General features: G+C 38.6%; 1 protein-coding gene across 4 annotated transcripts in view; it reads left to right on the top strand.

Moving 5' to 3' along the window:
* The window catches only part of LOC120806066 (A-kinase anchor protein 2), an 88,538-nt gene that overhangs the window by 26,958 nt on the left and 43,349 nt on the right, over positions 1-18,231 (top strand). For all 4 annotated transcript variants that reach the window (XM_040156725.1, XM_040156726.1, XM_040156727.1 and 1 more), the window contains exons 5-7: positions 13,865-13,979; positions 14,794-14,815; positions 15,881-16,006. In XM_040156725.1, coding sequence (XP_040012659.1) covers positions 13,865-13,979; positions 14,794-14,815; positions 15,881-16,006 — 263 coding nt within the window. The remainder of the gene's footprint in view (positions 1-13,864; positions 13,980-14,793; positions 14,816-15,880; positions 16,007-18,231) is intronic.

The raw sequence follows: 18,231 nt of genomic DNA on the forward strand, positions 1-18,231 counted from the left end.
AATCTCAGTAGTGGAGTAGTTTAATGCCTTCTTTTAATTACCAGCAGTGGGAGTAAAGTTAAAACTAATCAGCCAACATGCTATGCAGATTTATTGTTTCATACTTCACGTGTTTGAGCGATGGCGATGAGAGCGCGCTTGGAAAATGAGGCCCGTGTGGAAGGATCCGGGTCAATTTGGCATCAGTGAGTCAGACTCTCGCTCCACCTCCTCGTCTATCGAATCTCTGCATGAAAGACACTCTGTTAGCCAGCAGCTACTGTAACTTATCGGCAGCTCTGAAATAACATCAACATCGTGCATCGTCATGAACGCCGGGGTTGCGTTCGCTCTGGTATGAACGCAACAGCAGTGAATGGTCAAAGAGTGAGCATTGTGGACCCAAGTACAGTTGTGATTGTGGAGCTGCTCCGTGTGAATCGCTTCATTCAGCTGCAGTTGAATGGACTTGTTGTCTGTTTCAAAGTGGAGATCGTGCAGTTCATGGTTTTAATTACTTACTAAAGCAATAAAGCCACAAAGATAACTCTTTACTGTGCCATACTGTCATTTGTTTATGGTCTGGTTTCCCTTTTTTTTACGGTGTAGGGTTCACTCTATAGCCAAATCCCGCTTTATTCCATTCCTCAGCATGTCAGAAGACAGGTAGAAGAAAGCCAGAGTCCTCTAGACAACTGTATGACAAAAACGACCTGAATGGATTCTTTCCAAAACTCAGTACCAAGGGTTAAAGGATCAGTTTGAACAAGTACAGTTTCAAAATCACCCTTGGTGGGTCAAAAAAAATGCTGAATGTCTTTCTTTCCAAGTTTTTCTTCAAATCTAAAAGTTGGTGTATGCTTTGTGATACAACTGTCCCTTGTTTTGTTTTAGACATAATCCCAGGTTATGGCCTTTTTCAATTTAGGCCAATATTTCCTGTTCCCATCATCATCTTGAAAACCAACCACACTCACTCACCCTAGGGCTCATTTCATATCCTGAACACCATCTGTCTCCACAGACACAGCATTTAGTAAGGATCAGGCAAACTGGCTTTTTTTTCTTGCTAGTTTGTACATAAACAGGAGCAATGTTTTTCAGGCAATTACTTTTGTCAACCAGGGTCTGCTGAAAATTGCTTTAAGATGAGCTCAGCTGTCTGGGATTCAATTCTCGAGGTTTTCGGAAAACCTAGTCTCCAGTGGGTAAAACGGACACAGAGCACATGCGTGGGAGTCTAAGGAGTGCCTTCAGTCTGCATTATGAAAAACGTTTAACAACTGTCATTCATTCGGGTGTGATGTCATGCCGTCAGGACGGGAGATATTTCCATTTAGATGCTTCGGACAGGACGGGAAACTGATAGACAGCTCACACCCGTGTGTGTGTGCATGTGTGTGTGTGTGTGTGCATTTCAGGCAGAGGGTGTGGCATCTATATTTACTCTCTGCGGGACACCATCCCAGAATATCCCGTAACCCTGGCAACTGGAGTCTTTCCACTACTGATAGGGACAGAGGCGACTAGTTGGGACGAATGTGGACTGTGCATTATCTGTGCGTGTTCTTGTGTGTGTGTGTGTGTGTGTGTGTGTCTGTGTGTGTGTCTGTGTGTGTGTGTGTGTGCGTGTGAAAGGGAGTGTGTTTAAAGCCACAATCATATATAAACCTGGATTTCCATGAAAACTACACCTATCCCCACCTATAAACATGTCTGAGATAGACTCCACTGTCTTGTAACTAAAAGCACACAAGCCGAGATGTCTTGTCCGTCCCACTTTTATGGCTGTTAGACAAAACAATAACACATGCACTAGTGAGAACTTTAATGACGGAAAAGTGACAAAGACATAGCTGCAGCTCTTTTATGGATGCTCATATGGTTTCATGCACTTGAGAACAAATAAACAGGAATGAAAGAAAGAAGAGGAACAGCTGTATCTGTTGATGGAGAACAAACCTAGTGCAACTGAGCTTTAAATGTATGAAGAAATAAAAGACAAGACGCAAGAAAGAACAAGAGTCCCATCATATTATTCTTACAATTATGTAAACCTTATAGAAAACACTTTTAAAAAAACAAAGAACAAAGACATAAGGACAACAGCAGTGCCTTTGTGTGGTATTGTAAGTGCTGCCTGCTGTTGACCTTAAACTGGAAATCACATAAAGTAAGTTGGGGGAAAAGAGCAACAGTGCAATCATTGTGCAGGCTATTTCATACACATACCTAAGGTGATTGGACAGCACAGACAGAAAAAAATGAAAAAAGAGACGGGGGAAATGGAGGCAGTTTGTGTGGTAGTTCTCCCTGTTGTTACTCAACTTGAGGAAGAAGGGAGCAATGGGGCGATGAAGAAATAGCAGGAGGAGATGCCAGCTTTGCAGAGCCTGGAGAACAAACAGACAGAAGGAGACAGGACGGGAGAGAGCGTGGCGGCAGCAGTGGTAGTTTTAAAGATATCCCTGTCATTACATGCACGGGCTAAGTAAACGGAGAGAGAGGGCAAGAGCAGCACAAAGTGGCACCGACCCGACCCGTACCCACACTGTGCTACTTTTGGATCATTGCTTGTTTCACGTTGCGCAGACAGCTCCATGCAGATGTCGCCAACATTGAAGGGGAGCAGTGTGGTTTTTGAACAGCACATCCCGCCACAGCTACAGGACAAATTTCTCAACTCGTTTGCAAACTGATTTGGAGAACTTTTGTTTTGTTTATTCAGGGATCAGAATGTTTTGAGTTAAACATGCAAGTTTGTGTTTTGAGGGAGCTTGGTTATGTTTTGCAGCAGCGATAAAAACTAGGCCACTGCAGCATGATGAGGCCATGTATTTACAAAACTGTATATTTAAGCTCTTTATGTATTTGTTCAAACTTAACCTATACTGCATGTATTTCACACTTGGTTACCCCCAATCAAGCTTTTGTCACAGCAGTAGGAACTGTAAGCAGGTCTAAATCCATGCATGTAAATTATTGATATACTCTGTCCCATACTTTCTGCACATTTACTAATTATGTAGAAGGATTGTTCGACATTTTGGGGAGTATGTTCAGCTCTTTCCAGCTCTGTCCTTATGTCTCCACGGGAGTGTTTCATCTCATCTCATCTAACTATCAATCAATTACCAGGCCAGAAAACCTCTTAACTGTGCTGGAGAGTCAAATGGAGTCTGTAGGATGCATGGGGCCCAGCTGGAAGTTTGACTACAGCAAACTATACTTATTGCAACGAGCCCATTGAAGTGCCCTGTGTCGTGTTACATAACGTTCGAAGAATATGTGTCTTTTGCTTGGCAGTGGCAGAATGAGGGCATATTGTTTTTCACTGAGCAGAAAAGTGCAGTTCAGTTACTATTACTCTACTTCAGCTGTGCACCGGTGTAGTTTGTTGTTTCTGAGCTTATCAACATTTCAGTTTTAGCTTGAGCCAAATGCAAGTGCAGTGAAAACAAACTGGAGACAACTAAACAGATTCAAAGTCCAAAAAGTTGTCCCAGAATGCGTGTGACAAAGTTCAGACAAAGACACCATTTTAGGAAAGACTGGATTTAAGAGCACGGCACAGCCATGTGTCATGTTGGACATTTGCTGTATATAAAACTATCAGATCCAACACAGCCTCCTGTTTCTTGTTATAGCTCTAAACCAAAGCCTCAGTTTACAAGAAATGTCGGTGCTTGGCTCATGTTTCCAAAAATCAAAAACATCATAAATTTTGATATCTATCTTGATGTCTAGACAAATCTTTACAGGCAAAAACAGGTTGTGTAAACAGAGGAATGAAAAGGTACTGTACTCCGTCACGGCCATTTGCTTGAACAAAACACAAATGTCTCATCAATTACTTAGGGACACTGGAGTGTTTATGATCTGGCTTTTATCCGCGTATGCCCTCCTTTTGCCTTGATTTTACAGTCTTCTAATTTAAACCTAATTTAAACTCACTCTCAGTTAAAGTCAGTTTAAATGACAGTGTGAACTAAAGGCATAAAAGACACCAAACTAATCATTTTTGCCAAAGGAGACCGAATTACCTGGGCAGTGTATTTATATTGCAACTATATTTTTTGTTCATGTTGGAGCAACACATTGTGTGAAATTATAGGCTAACCTAAACTTGTATATATTTATCTGGTGTCAGTTGTGTAATCAAGCAAAAAACACCAAACATGTTCACAGGTGGTGACAGGGATTTGTTGCTTTTCTCTGTTTCATGTCATTGTAAACTGAATATCTTTGGGTTTAGGACTGTTGGTTAACATCATCAAGACATCATCTTTTTCTCTCGGAAAATATGACATTTTTTGCTACTTTGTGACTTTTCATAAACTAAACGATTAAAAGCAATTAAGTGGGGAAAAAAAGATTGATTGAGATTACAAATAATTGTTACGTGGAATTATTTCTAATCTCAGTCCTGTATCTCAAGGACTGAGCTGGGACTCGAAAACAAGTCATTGATCTGAAACTTGGACATTATTGTTTAAACCCACTGGATGTGTTATTAAAACCAAGTCCCTTCACTGTAAACAGGAAAGAGAAAACACAGTAGGCCGTTGTGATAGATACACAATTAAAGTGCTATCTTAGCTGTGTAAGTGTCCATAATAGCGAAATAAACGATTAATATTTGTTTAACACTCATCTGATCTTAAATAAATTATAGTAGTATTTTTCATGTAACTTCTACTAAGACCTCTAATGGAAAGATTTGGATGTATAGATTAGTATCTGCCCTTGTCAAGTTAACCACAGCACAATCTGTAATTTGCCTTTGTGTTGTGCCTAATAAACTATTTAGCCAAGGACAGTTAATCACTCGTGACAAAAGTAGGAAGGAACGCAGAACTGTATGAGTTACAGCTATTGTATCTTACTATGTGAGCAGGGTATAAAAAAAGATCCGAACTTGAGAATGAAGGTGGATGTTGTACACTAAGCCTACATCTCCACTGAGTGATGTGATTATAATTTGGAAAATTAACATGGGCCAACAGGTTTCACTTCACCTGCTTACCTGGTCTTTGTCCCTGAAACAGCAGGTGCTCCTTATCTGTTTTTCTGCCAAATGTCACTCTTCACATCCTGTTTGTGATCGGGAAAACAGAGCAACACTCAGGACAGAAACTGGAGGATGCGGAGCGCTCTGTAACAGTCTGTTTAGGGGCAGAGTGCAGATACATGAGGCGTTCAGTGTGAGTAAGCTAAATTGAGATTTAAAACAGGCATGTTAGGTCTTTGTTAGAGGCAAATATTAAGTAGTGAGTCTTGCTTTTTACAGCGTGTAAAAACTGTTGAAATGACGACATCTGTTATAAATTACGATTTCCATTTGTTTTCGGGCACAATGAAAAGATTTCACATCTTTTGAAAATGTGGTCAAATACATTTTTTTTTTTTTTTTTACATAGCAACCAATTCAGAAGCAAACTGTACCATGGTTCACTGGCAGTATATAAATATTTAAAAATGTTTTAAATCTAGAAAATTTTTATCATACTATAATGTAGTTGTAAGCAGATATAAGGGCATTTTGAATGTACAATATTTTTCAATTATAACTTCTCCAATGAAAACACATTAAAACACATACTATTCCACCTGCACTTTATTATATTTTCATCGATTATCTGTTTATACAACAGGCTCACCTTATGTGTGCCCACAGGAGGAGCTATAGTTATTCACAAGCTTCTAACTACATTATAGTGGCCTATAAACCATTTATGAAAGGTTTATATACTGCCCATATATGTTAAATAACTAATGAACTACAATTGAAGGAAAGTAAAAAATATAAATCTGCAATGCAAAAAAACCCAGTGTAGTTCCTGCTGCATTATATCTAAACTTCTCTACATAAATTTAAACTGCATGGACCTCTTGGAAAAATTACTGCTCTTTGACTCTAACCACTGAAGCTTACTTCAACCAATATGCAGTCCCAAGCGTAATTATTTGAGCAGTTACACATTTTTCGTTTTTTTTTACATAGCAACCAATTCAGAAGCAAACTGTACCATGGTTCACTGGCAGTATATAAATATTTAAAAATGTTTTAAATCTAGAAAATTTTTATCATACTATAATGTAGTTGTAAGCAGATATAAGGGCATTTTGAATGTACAATATTTTTCAATTATAACTTCTCCAATGAAAACACATTAAAACACATACTATTCCACCTGCACTTTATTATATTTTCATCGATTATCTGTTTATACAACAGGCTCACCTTATGTGTGCCCACAGGAGGAGCTATAGTTATTCACAAGCTTCTAACTACATTATAGTGGCCTATAAACCATTTATGAAAGGTTTATATACTGCCCATATATGTTAAATAACTAATGAACTACAATTGAAGGAAAGTAAAAAATATAAATCTGCAATGCAAAAAAACCCAGTGTAGTTCCTGCTGCATTATGTCTAAACTTCTCTACATAAATTTAAACTGCATGGACCTCTTGGAAAAATTACTGCTCTTTGACTCTAACCACTGAAGCTTACTTCAACCAATATGCAGTCCCAAGCGTAATTATTTGAGCAGTTACACATTTTTTTTTTTTTTACATAAGCAACCAATTCAGAAGCTAACTGTACCATGGTTCACTGGCAGTATATAAATATTTAAAAATGTTTTAAATCTAGAAAATTTTTATCATACTATAATGTAGTTGTAAGCAGATATAAGGGCATTTTGAATGTACAATATTTTTCAATTATAACTTCTCCAATGAAAACACATTAAAACACATACTATTCCACCTGCACTTTATTATATTTTCATCGATTATCTGTTTATACAACAGGCTCACCTTATGTGTGCCCACAGGAGCAGCTATAGTTATTCACAAGCTTCTAACTACATTATAGTGGCCTATAAACCATTTATGAAAGGTTTATATACTGCCTATATATGTTAAATAACTAATGAACTACAATTGAAGGAAAGTAAAAAAATATAAATCTGCAATGCGAAAAAACCCAGTGTAGTTCCTGCTGCATTATGTCTAAACTTCTCTACATAAATTTAAACTGCATGGACCTCTTGGAAAAATTACTGCTCTTTGACTCTAACCACTGAAGCTTACTTCAACCAATATGCAGTCCCAAGCGTAATTATTTGAGCAGTTACACATTTTTCGTCCTTTGGGCTCTTTGCTTCAGCACATTCAGTTTGAAATAAAACAACGGACACTACATTAAAGTGCCAAGTCTCAGCTATAATTTTGAAAGAACTGTGTGAGAGATGCATCCCTTTTAACACATTGGCCAAAGTTTAGGGGTTCAAAAATAATTGGACAGAAACACATAAAGTCAGATAAAATCATCATATTGAATATTTTGTGGAAAATCCCTTGCAGTCAATGACTGCCTGAAGTTGTTAGGTCTCTCTGCTTTTAGTCTGGTCTTCAGCAGGTGGACTGCTGCTCATCCGGCCTGAGATCAGCTGACTGACTTGGCCAGTTCAGGATATTCCACATCTTCACCCTGAAAAGCTCTGCGTTTGCTTTGGCTGTATGTTTAGGATCATTGTCCTGCTGAATAATGAAATGTTGTCCAATGAGATTTGATGAATTTGGCGGATTCTGAACACACAGAATTCTCCTGGATACCTCTGCAGTCATCCTGTTGCTTTTGTCAAGAGCAAAATCCTCAATAAATAACAGTTCGCCAGTCGGTCATGAAGGAAACATATACGCCTACATCCTGGTGAGCATTCTTGACTCGCTGCTAAGTCATAAAGGGGTTTTTATTCACCTTGCAGATGATTTTCTGCTTATCTGTAAGACTTGTGCTGCTCGGTTTACCAGATCGGTTGCTATTTTCTCGTTTTCTTGTGTATCTCAATGATAGACTTTTCTTTTTGAGCCTCATTAGTAATTTCTTCACTTGCATGGTCAGCTTTTCACTCCTCATATTGACAGACAAGTCCACCTTAACATAAATGGCAACCCCTCAGTCAACACTGAACCACGTGTGAGCTCTTTTGTGCATTAACTAACATTGAAACGACTCACACAGCTGCCCAAGAAATATTTGGTAGCCAAGTGTCCAATTGTTTTTGAACCCCTAACCTTTGGGCACTATGTGTTGAAAGGGCTGTATCTCTCACACAGTTCTTTCTATATTGATGTAAACCCACTCAAATTAAAGCTGAGGATTGGCACTTTAATGCAGTGTCCATTATTTTACTTCAAACTGGATGCGCTGAGGCTCAGAGCCTGTAGAATAAAAATGTGTAACTGTCCAAATACTTACAGTATGGACTGTAGATCTTTTCATCCTCAGCGCATCTTTTGGTCTGGTGCATGAACAAGAAAAACTTCAGGAGGAGAACTGGACCTCAATTACACTCAACACACATGCAGTAAACTGTATAAATACACCCGTCTTTACACTGTGGTTAGACCATCCTCCTCTTTTATGCCCTCAGTCTGTCCTTGTTTTTGTCTGTCACTGTATCTCTGACACACTGTGTGCACATGGACACACACACACACACACACAATCACTCACACACACACAGATACACGCACACGCTGACACAAACACACACACACACACACACACACACACACACACACACACACACACACACACACACACATAGAACCAGATGTCTGCTCTTCCTCCTCCGGTATGATGTGGAAAGCAGTTGCTGCCCACCCAGTCGTATCCGTGGCAACTGCCTTGCAGTTGGTTGACAGGACGGGACAGAGACATCACTGGTCTCTTTCAGGATTGCCCCAGGGGTAGCAACAATGGCAGAAGGGGAAGTAAAAGAAAGACAAAGTAAAAGTAGAGAGGAAGGAAGGACAGTGTGAGCTCATGGCCCCATCTCACACACACAATACACACATGCACACACATGCAAAAGCCACATATCCTATTCTGCAATAAGGAGAGCCAGCCTCTGGGGAAATGTAAGGTTTTCTAGATGGTTTTGCAAGTCTAGAATTCTTTGGTGTGTATTTTCGATATGTACAGTTGTTCATATACATACTATTTATATCGTAAGTTCTGGTATTTGAATAATGAAGTTCTTCTAAAGAACTTAATTGATGTTCTAAGGGTTTCAGTGGTTGCTACCGCAGGAAGGGTCATTTAAAAAGCAGCTGCATCACGTCACTTCTTCTCTCACTGAGCTCACAGCTTGGTCATGTTTGAGTTTTGATCACTAGAGGGTGCCAGACACAAGCATGACCAGCGTGCTCGTCTTTTCTCAACACCATAAGGGGGTTGACACATTTAAAGACACACGTAATCTAATCCAAGCCAATACTCCCATAGGAAATGCTGCCTTGGAATCATTTATAGGCTGTAGTTTCTTCAGGATTGCATTTTATCCTATTATACATTTATTATTTTTTGTACGCTGGATGTTCAGCTATTTGCCTTGGCACTTTGGTTCCTACCTTCCTTCCTACCCTTTTCCATATCCATTTCTTACTTACACTTCCCACCTAAAGTTTTACCTAGGTCAATATATTTAGAGAGGATACACTGATCGGGTACCACAGACACAGTATGAATCCCTAAGGAGTATAACAGTGATATTAGAGTCATTTTTGATTAGCAGTGAGAGGTCATATTCAAAGAAAAAGATTTAGATTTCTGCTAACACAATTTATTCTAGTGTTATAAGCAACTGACAAGGATTTATGCGTAATAAATCCCGACATGATGTTACACCCTGTCTAAAATTTGCTTTGTAGGATGCTCCTTAGCATCTAATGGAGTAATGGACTAGGATGCAATACCTGCATCCTCCTCCGGTCCCAAATCTTGTTTCTCGTCCATTTTGGCAAGAGCTCATGCACCCACAGGAAGCAGGTAAAATCCATTCCCTGATAAAAAGGGAAATCAGATAGGGATGAGCAGAGAAGAGTGAGAGAGGAGAGGGAACAGCGTACAGACATCTGCTGTGGTTAGAAAAGACATTAGGTTATAATCGGTGACATGGATAGGACAAATTAATTATCAAACATGTCCTGTGCGGGGGCACGCAAACGTTTTACATTTTTTACAGCTTTATTTTTTAAACTGCACACATGTCTGCTCTGAGATAGGGAACTGACAACTAGCAAGCTAACTGGATCAATAATGTTACAATAAGTTTGGTTTATTCAAAAGATGTATTTGTAACATTGACTACTGTCTCATAACTGTCTGCGAACCATTCATCCTTTGTGGAGCAGTTTATACTACAAGAGAGGATGATAAGTAAAAGTGGATGATGCAACACAGCCAATAAGCTACAGTAGCTCCTTCCATCTTGCACTGTCCCGCTGTCAGTTCCATCAGAGGTCAGCACTGTCAAAACAGCTGTCAAACTGCCAGTCAGATTTTTTGTGTCTAAGTTCAACCAAGCTGAACATGGCTTGAAAAGTTCATCTACCAGAGACAGGAAGTAGCCTGAGTTCTAGCAGCCCGTGGATACTATTAATGGCTGCCTGCAGAGTGTGGCGAGACTCGCTGCTGCAGTTTGATTGATAGACAACTTTTAGTGTCTGTTAATGTTAATAATCGTTTTGCTTTGCTTTGCTTTAAACACTTTCATCATCTCCAGTCCGTTTCCTCTTTCTGCCACTGTCATGATACAACATAAAAGTAGGTAGATTTTTGTTTTTTTACTGTGAAATTAATTAGCAAGTACCATCAATGAAATGATCACATAAGTAAGACTCCTCATTATTTCAGAAGTTATCAGCTTTATGTAGCATACAACGTAATATTTTGGATGAATACAGAGGCACAAATTGCTTTACTTTCAGGCAAGTCCTTCCGCGCATCGTGTCAGCATGTCCTGCACTCTTTTGGCCTGAAAGGTGCACAATGCCGAAATGCAAAAACAGTTGAAAACCCCCCAAAATTTAGAGGTCAAGACCCAGAACTCAGACTTGCAATCTTGCTGTGAAATTACTCTGAACTATCTAAGCGTTTAAATGAAAATACCACTTTCAGTAGAATATTTAAGGTAGATTTATATTGGTGTGAATGTAATCACTGAAATCGTTATACCAATGATCAATCTGTCCTACCCATCCCCCCAGCCCTCTCACCTATCCTCCTCTTCCGAAAATTCCCACTCTCTCCTCTATTGTCTTTCTCTTTTTTTTGCTTTTTGTTTACATGGACAATTACATTTTTCTCATGATTGTACATTCTTATTTTCCATGTTTATCTATCACTGTACAGATATGTCCATTGTAGGGCTCGTCGCCCTTTCATTCTGTCTAAGTGGACAGACTGAGTGTGTGTAATTTTACACATCATCACTCTAAGAAATTCTCGTCTAGAATAGTCCACAGATAAATTTCAAGTAGTCTACTTAGATAAAGTGATTGCACATTGTAGTACAGTCCTTGCGACTCAATCCAAGGTTGGGAAATTGTTTCCCAACAAGGCTCGTAGGGTTAAATATGGTATGTACAGTCAAGCATTACAGCATTTATAAATAACCACTGTCTGACTACAGTCATTACTCCTAGCACAAGAAATACACTCAGATATGAAGTTGGAGAAAATGCTTAAAAGTTATTCAAGAAAAGAGAAGATTGGTAAAAGTAACAGTGTAAGTATCATGGTTGTAATAAGTGACTCTCGCCTGCTTAATGCCACCTACAGTATGCTATAGGTATAAACAAAATACATTTTTCATTAAGCAGCTGAGTTGCTATGAAGTTCCAGTCCAACAAGACCTTGATATGCTGCATTGTAATGGACAAATGAACAATACACTCGATAAGATGCTGGCTATCTTCAGAATGGACAGTGGTTTTACAATGGCTGTGCATGTTGCTATATTTGTTACATTTGTGCTGTAGCAAGGACAGTAGATTGTGGTCTCTAAATACAAAGACCCTTGAATCCACTGATTTCAAATAACACTGAACAACCCCGAACTGTGGTGATTATTTTGTTCCAGACAATGGCTTAAGGACAGAGTTACATAAGGCCAGGTTTATTATAAGAATCTGGTCCCATGCTATTGTTCAATTATCAGATGTAAACAAGCTTTCATATGTTAAGTACTGTGTGATTACATTCAGCAGAGACAAACAACAGTGACAGATTCAGCAATTAAAAGCTTTACTTCTTACTGCAGGCTAACCTTTCAGCTGCTCCAACCCGGTACACAACCTCCGCTGCAATGTGCATGCCTACAATTCGGCTAAGATGTCTGAGGGCATACATATCGAAGAAGAAGGGCACTTGGTCCTCACAGTTATCAAAGCTTGGGTAGGAAGTATTTCTAGTGCCACAGTACAGTCTGGAGGCAGCTGTATGGTATCCAAACATCACACGACTGAAGATGACCATGAGTAGAGACACTGGCGGATGGAGATGTGAACTGTGTGGATGTGTTTCGTTAAATTTCAGTGATCAGCACCAAAGCACCGGGTTTTCTGGTTTCTTTTGTTAGCACCAACAACTCCAGAAATATATTCCCCCAGAACACTGTTGATATTTTTGGAAAATCATCACAGCTGACAGTTGAACTGGGCCCATTCATGCTTACAACCTTCAGATAAATGTTCCCCAAAATAGTAAACAGTAAAGTCAGGACAGTGTGTACTAGTGCTTGTTCATGGTCACTGATGCTAATATGATGAGTGAACTCTATGGATTCTGGACCATTGTGGGAAGATCCACTGTTAATGCCATTGTTATGAACCATAATATCTCTTTTACACACACATGCTCACACACACTGACGCACAAATTCCTTGTGTCCCAGAGGAGAGTATTCAGAAGTGTTGTGAGTGCTGGCAGTCCGTGAGGAAGCAACCCTGGTCCTCCTCCCTGACCGCTTCCTAGTATTGTTGTTACATCCATCTCTTAAATGTCCTTGTGAGAATGAATGTGTATGATCTTGTATGACGGAATTGGTCATATGGACATTTCTACGTTTCTCTCAGTGGCAAGGTCAGACATAGGATGACAATATTATACCTTCGCAAACATTTCTTAAAGAACAAAGCATATGACTTTGACCGTTGAGACTATGGTTCTCTATCTGTTTCCAACAGTGAATGTGTTTCCTTTAACCATGAAAGTGATCTTTTCTTAACCTTACAAAAACAGTAATACAAGTTATATTGGAGGGCACTGAAGAACATAAGGAATTGTTGTATCTCTCATACTGGTACAAAGTTGGATGTGCTACTTGAACTCACACTCAGACCTCAACTCGGATCAGGATTTAGGCAATTATTTAAAGCCAAAAAACTGCAAGCAGTGATATTCACACATTCTGCAAATAGGATTAGCAGTGCAGGATATAATGAATGGATCATGTAATTCTTCAGCCTCCACGTCGGACTAATCTCACTAAACAACTCAGTCATAATTTCAGTAATGTATTGTGCAGACCTGCTGAGTTTTGTTGCCATAAATTTGTCACATTCTGTTTGTTTTAAATAAACAACGAGGCTGCTACAGCATCTCTGTCTAGTCATTTCATGTTTTAAGGATTTGGATCATACCCAGATCAGAGTGATATACTCAAGAAGGCTGGTGTCAATGCACCCAAGAGGCACTGAGAACGGAGGGCAGGAAATAGCAAGTGGTTTTCAGACTAGCTAACTACAGGTGTCTCTAATAATAAATGAATGAGTGTAAATACAATGTGATTGAATCTTATCAGGATCCAATTTAGATCCAAACCTGCCCCCTCACACAATCCTTCCTTTTTTCCCTTTCAGCTTTTCTGGCATATGAGTTGATTCCCTGACATTTACCTTCAAGTAGTGTTATCTCAAAGTGCACAGTGGACTTTTTTCTGTACAGGGCAACAGTTGGCTTGATTCTGCAACTTTTCCAATGTCCTGACAGAGGGTGTTCTCTTACTCATTTGTGTTTACAGGCTGGAGTCTGAAATCGGTGCACTTGAAAGTGAAGAGTCTCAGATCTCAGCCAAAGAGCAGGTTTTACGGGAACGTCTGAAAGAGACAGAGCGCTCAATAGAAGACCTGCAGAAGGTATGAGAACGTGAACAACTTAGAACCTTGGAATGCTACAAACGTCTGGCTTTGACAGAAATATGCTAATACTGAAATCATTCTGCTCTAACTGGTTGGTACTGACATTACTGTTGTGTAGTAGCTAGGCCATCCCCTATAGGAGATTTTCAGTTCTTGCAATCTGTTACGAGTTTCTTGTTAATTACACTGTAATTATTTTGGGGTTTTTTTCTGATATATTGAAGCAAATAAACTGTGAAAAAAGAAATGGAGTCTTGTATAGATCTCTTGCTGCTAATTAAAAACACAGGTGTGTTAGATATAAATAAGAATAGGTAGCTTTGCATTCGCAAAACATAGCTGTTAAGTTTACGTTTCATTTTAAAGCTATAATTAAAAATGAAGTTGGCAGTCACATTGCTGCAGATGCTAAATGCTGCAGATGCTAAATGAGGAGCACCAAAGCAGGCTTAGGGTTGCAACTGAAATTTAATAGCATTTACTTTTCAAACATAACTGGTTATTTTTAAAGTAGTAACAGGAGACTTTATGTAAATACTTTTTTAAAAAAAGCATTGCTCTCCAAATCAATGAAAAAAGCAATAGATGATAGTGGTAAATGAGAAAAGACAGAATGGGATTGTGTTGCTCAAATATTTTCCAAGGAACAATACAAGGAATATTATTTCATTATTAAATTATACCCATCATATTCTGTTGATAGTTTTTGTGATAAAAAGCCTTGAATCATCATTATTTTGTTGAAAAATCCCCCTAAAAAAGAGATCACTCCACTGTGGCTCATATGGATTTTCTCCTGTTTCTCTTCCAGAGTCTGATGACCCAGGATGGAGGTATGAGCAATGACACACACACCAGCACGCACACACAAACACACGCACACACACACACACGCGCTAAAAAATGCACACCTCACTGGGATGGTGTTCACCCCTGAGTTATTGTTGTGTCCTAGCAGTGGGATCCCTCTCTCTCTTTATTTCTCTCTCTCTCTCTCTCGCGCTCTCTCTCTCTCTCTCTCTCTGTGTGTGTGTGTGTGTGTGTGTGTGTGTGTGTGTGTGTGTGTGTATAATAGTCTCGCTGAGGCAGGAGAGACACAGGCCAGAGCACGCTCCTGAACCCCCAAACACACACTCAGCCAAACCCACAAACACACATATATAAACCTGCACACAAACACACACATGCACTAAAACGCACCCATAGACACACAGACCACGGCTCAGCGAGACTATTGAAGCTCACACACACACAAGGCCATGACTCTGCAGCCTGCAGTCGCTGGCTTTATCCCTCCTATTCACCAGCAAGCCCTATAAGCCCCTAAAGCTTTGTTCCTGACATCACACATGCACAAACACACACACAAAGCGGTAACAAATACACAAACACACACACACACACACACACACACACACACACACACACACACACACACACACACACACAAACATACTTCTGCTGCATAAGCACTGAACCTCAGGGGTGCTAGAGTGGCCTAGACACAGAAACAGAGATGAGGAGAGTCAGATGGTGTGTGTGTTTTTGTGTGTATTTGTGTGTAAAAATAGGGGCGGGTAGGGTCACTCAGGGGTGTGGCTAGTTTCTCTTTTGGGGGGCTGGGCTGTATGTGTGCTTGTGTGTGTGTGTGTGTGTGTGTGTGTGTGTGTGTGTGTGTGTGTGTGTGTGTGTGTGTGTGTGTGTGTGTGTGTGTTTTTGTGTCAGGGTGTGGTTACAAATAACTGAGGTGTGTGTATGTGTGCGTACCCAGCGTTCATGTGTGTATCACCATGTAGCTGATGTTAGAGTGCTTGTGCGCGTGTGTGTGGCTCTCCCTCTCGGCCTCTAACATCCCTCTGACCATGTGTCATTTCCCCTCCTGTGCTCCTGCTCACTAGATGCCACCTGCTGCATGTCCGGCCCTCTCTCGGACTGCACGGACCCCGATCCCAACCACCTCGTCCTGGCCACGCAGCCCCGGACCGGCCCACCTGCCTCTGGAGAGCACGCCATACCAAGACCCGGTAAGACAGAGGGAGGAGAGGAGGTTGAGGGAGGGGAGAGAGGAGAGAGGGAGGGAGGGAGGACGGGAAGGGTTTGGGCTGCAGCCAAGTTGGATTATAACCAGGACAAACTCACACGCACATGGAGAGCGGACAGGCACAGATGCACACACATTTGCACAAATTCCGTAAAATCTCATGTGAACTTTAAAAGTTACATGTCCATGTGTGCTGAAAAAAACCAACACAACCATAAACTCAGAATGACATATACTTAACCAGTGTGTATCCACAATACTGAAAACATATGGACATCAAGCACAGTATCAATGTCTGCTGTCTTGAAGTTCGTCTCAGTAATAACTTTTGACCAGACTATAATTTACACCGTAGAATTAAAATTCATTATTTTTATTAGCAAAAAATTAGTATTTATAGGTATTAGTGTCAGTACAAGTCTATTATTATTGGTAGCAGAAACAGTATCATAATTTATTCTGGAATCAGATTAGTAATAGAGAAAGTATTAACATTACTTTTAGTCTCCATGATAGGATTACTATATTTTTTTTGTTTTTGTTTTGGACTACTTTTACTACAGTAATACTGCTAAGTTATATTCCTGCCATGGGGTTTATTATGTTAACTTTAGTTTTGGTATTAGTGGGTTTAGGATAACTAATACTTTTACTCTAGATATTTGTATTAGTTTAAGTCTTTATACTTTGATACAGTAATACTTGAACAGTGACTGTTAGTATTTGTTGAAAGGAAAAGCTAAAAGTGATAGCACTTTTGTGTATACCTCGTTATCTTTGTTTCTTTGTATTTACTGCTGCTGACTTTGCACTGGGGAATAGCCTTACAAAATAAAAGCTCAGCTTTTGGGGCAGTACGATTAAGTTAGACAGTTGTACTTATGACTAATGTGCAGTGAACGATTTCAGATCAAAAGACAAGTGTAAGAACAAAACTGAACCCCACTTTTGAGTTCTTGGGTAATAAAATTAACACACTTTCACTGATTGGATCGTGATTAATTGAACTTTAGGAAACTACGTGTTTTCAAAATTGCACGTTTAGTATAAGTATAAGTATAAGTATAAGTATAAGTATAAGTATAAGTATAAGTATAAGTATAAGTATAAGTATAAGTATAAGTATAAGTATAAGTATAAGTATAAGTATAAGTATAAGTATAAGTATAAGTATAAGTATAAGTATAAGTATAAGTATAAGTATAAGTATAAGTATAAGTATAAGTATAAGTATAAGTATAAGTATAAGTATAAGTATAAGTATAAGTATAAGTATAAGTATAAGTATAAGTATAAGTATAAGTATAAGTATAAGTATAAGTATAAGTATAAGTATAAGTATAAGTATAAGTATAAGTATAAGTATAAGTATAAGTATAAGTATAAGTATAAGTATAAGTATAAGTATAAGTATAAGTATAAGTATAAGTATAAGTATAAGTATAAGTATAAGTATAAGTATAAGTATAAGTATAAGTATAAGTATAAGTATAAGTATAAGTATAAGTATAAGTATAAGTATAAGTATAAGTATAAGTATAAGTATAAGTATAAGTATAAGTATAAGTATAAGTATAAGTATAAGTATAAGTATAAGTATAAGTATAAGTATAAGTATAAGTATAAGTATAAGTATAAGTATAAGTATAAGTATAAGTATAAGTATAAGTATAAGTATAAGTATAAGTATAAGTATAAGTATAAGTATAAGTATAAGTATAAGTATAAGTATAAGTATAAGTATAAGTATAAGTATAAGTATAAGTATAAGTATAAGTATAAGTATAAGTATAAGTATAAGTATAAGTATAAGTATAAGTATAAGTATAAGTATAAGTATAAGTATAAGTCTTTTAGTGTCAATCAATCCTCAAGCAAAAGATACCCACAGCTGACTAGAAGTTCCATGTACACTTGTCCTCAATGAAAGTTTAGGCATAGTGAGGAAAGTTATTAGTATTATTTTTTTCACACGCACATGGAGAGCGGACAGGCACAGATGCACACACATTTGCACAAATTCCGTAAAATCTCATGTGAACTTTAAAAGTTACATGTCCATGTGTGCTGAAAAAAACCAACACAACCATGAACTCAGAATGACATATACTTAACCAGTGTGTATCCACAATACTGAAAACATATGGACATCAAGCACAGTATCAATGTCTGCTGTCTTGAAGTTCATCTCAGTAATAACTTTTGACC

Source organism: Xiphias gladius, chromosome 20 (genome assembly GCF_016859285.1).
Source record: "Xiphias gladius isolate SHS-SW01 ecotype Sanya breed wild chromosome 20, ASM1685928v1, whole genome shotgun sequence".
In the NCBI taxonomy this organism is placed as follows: Eukaryota; Metazoa; Chordata; class Actinopteri; order Istiophoriformes; family Xiphiidae; genus Xiphias; species Xiphias gladius.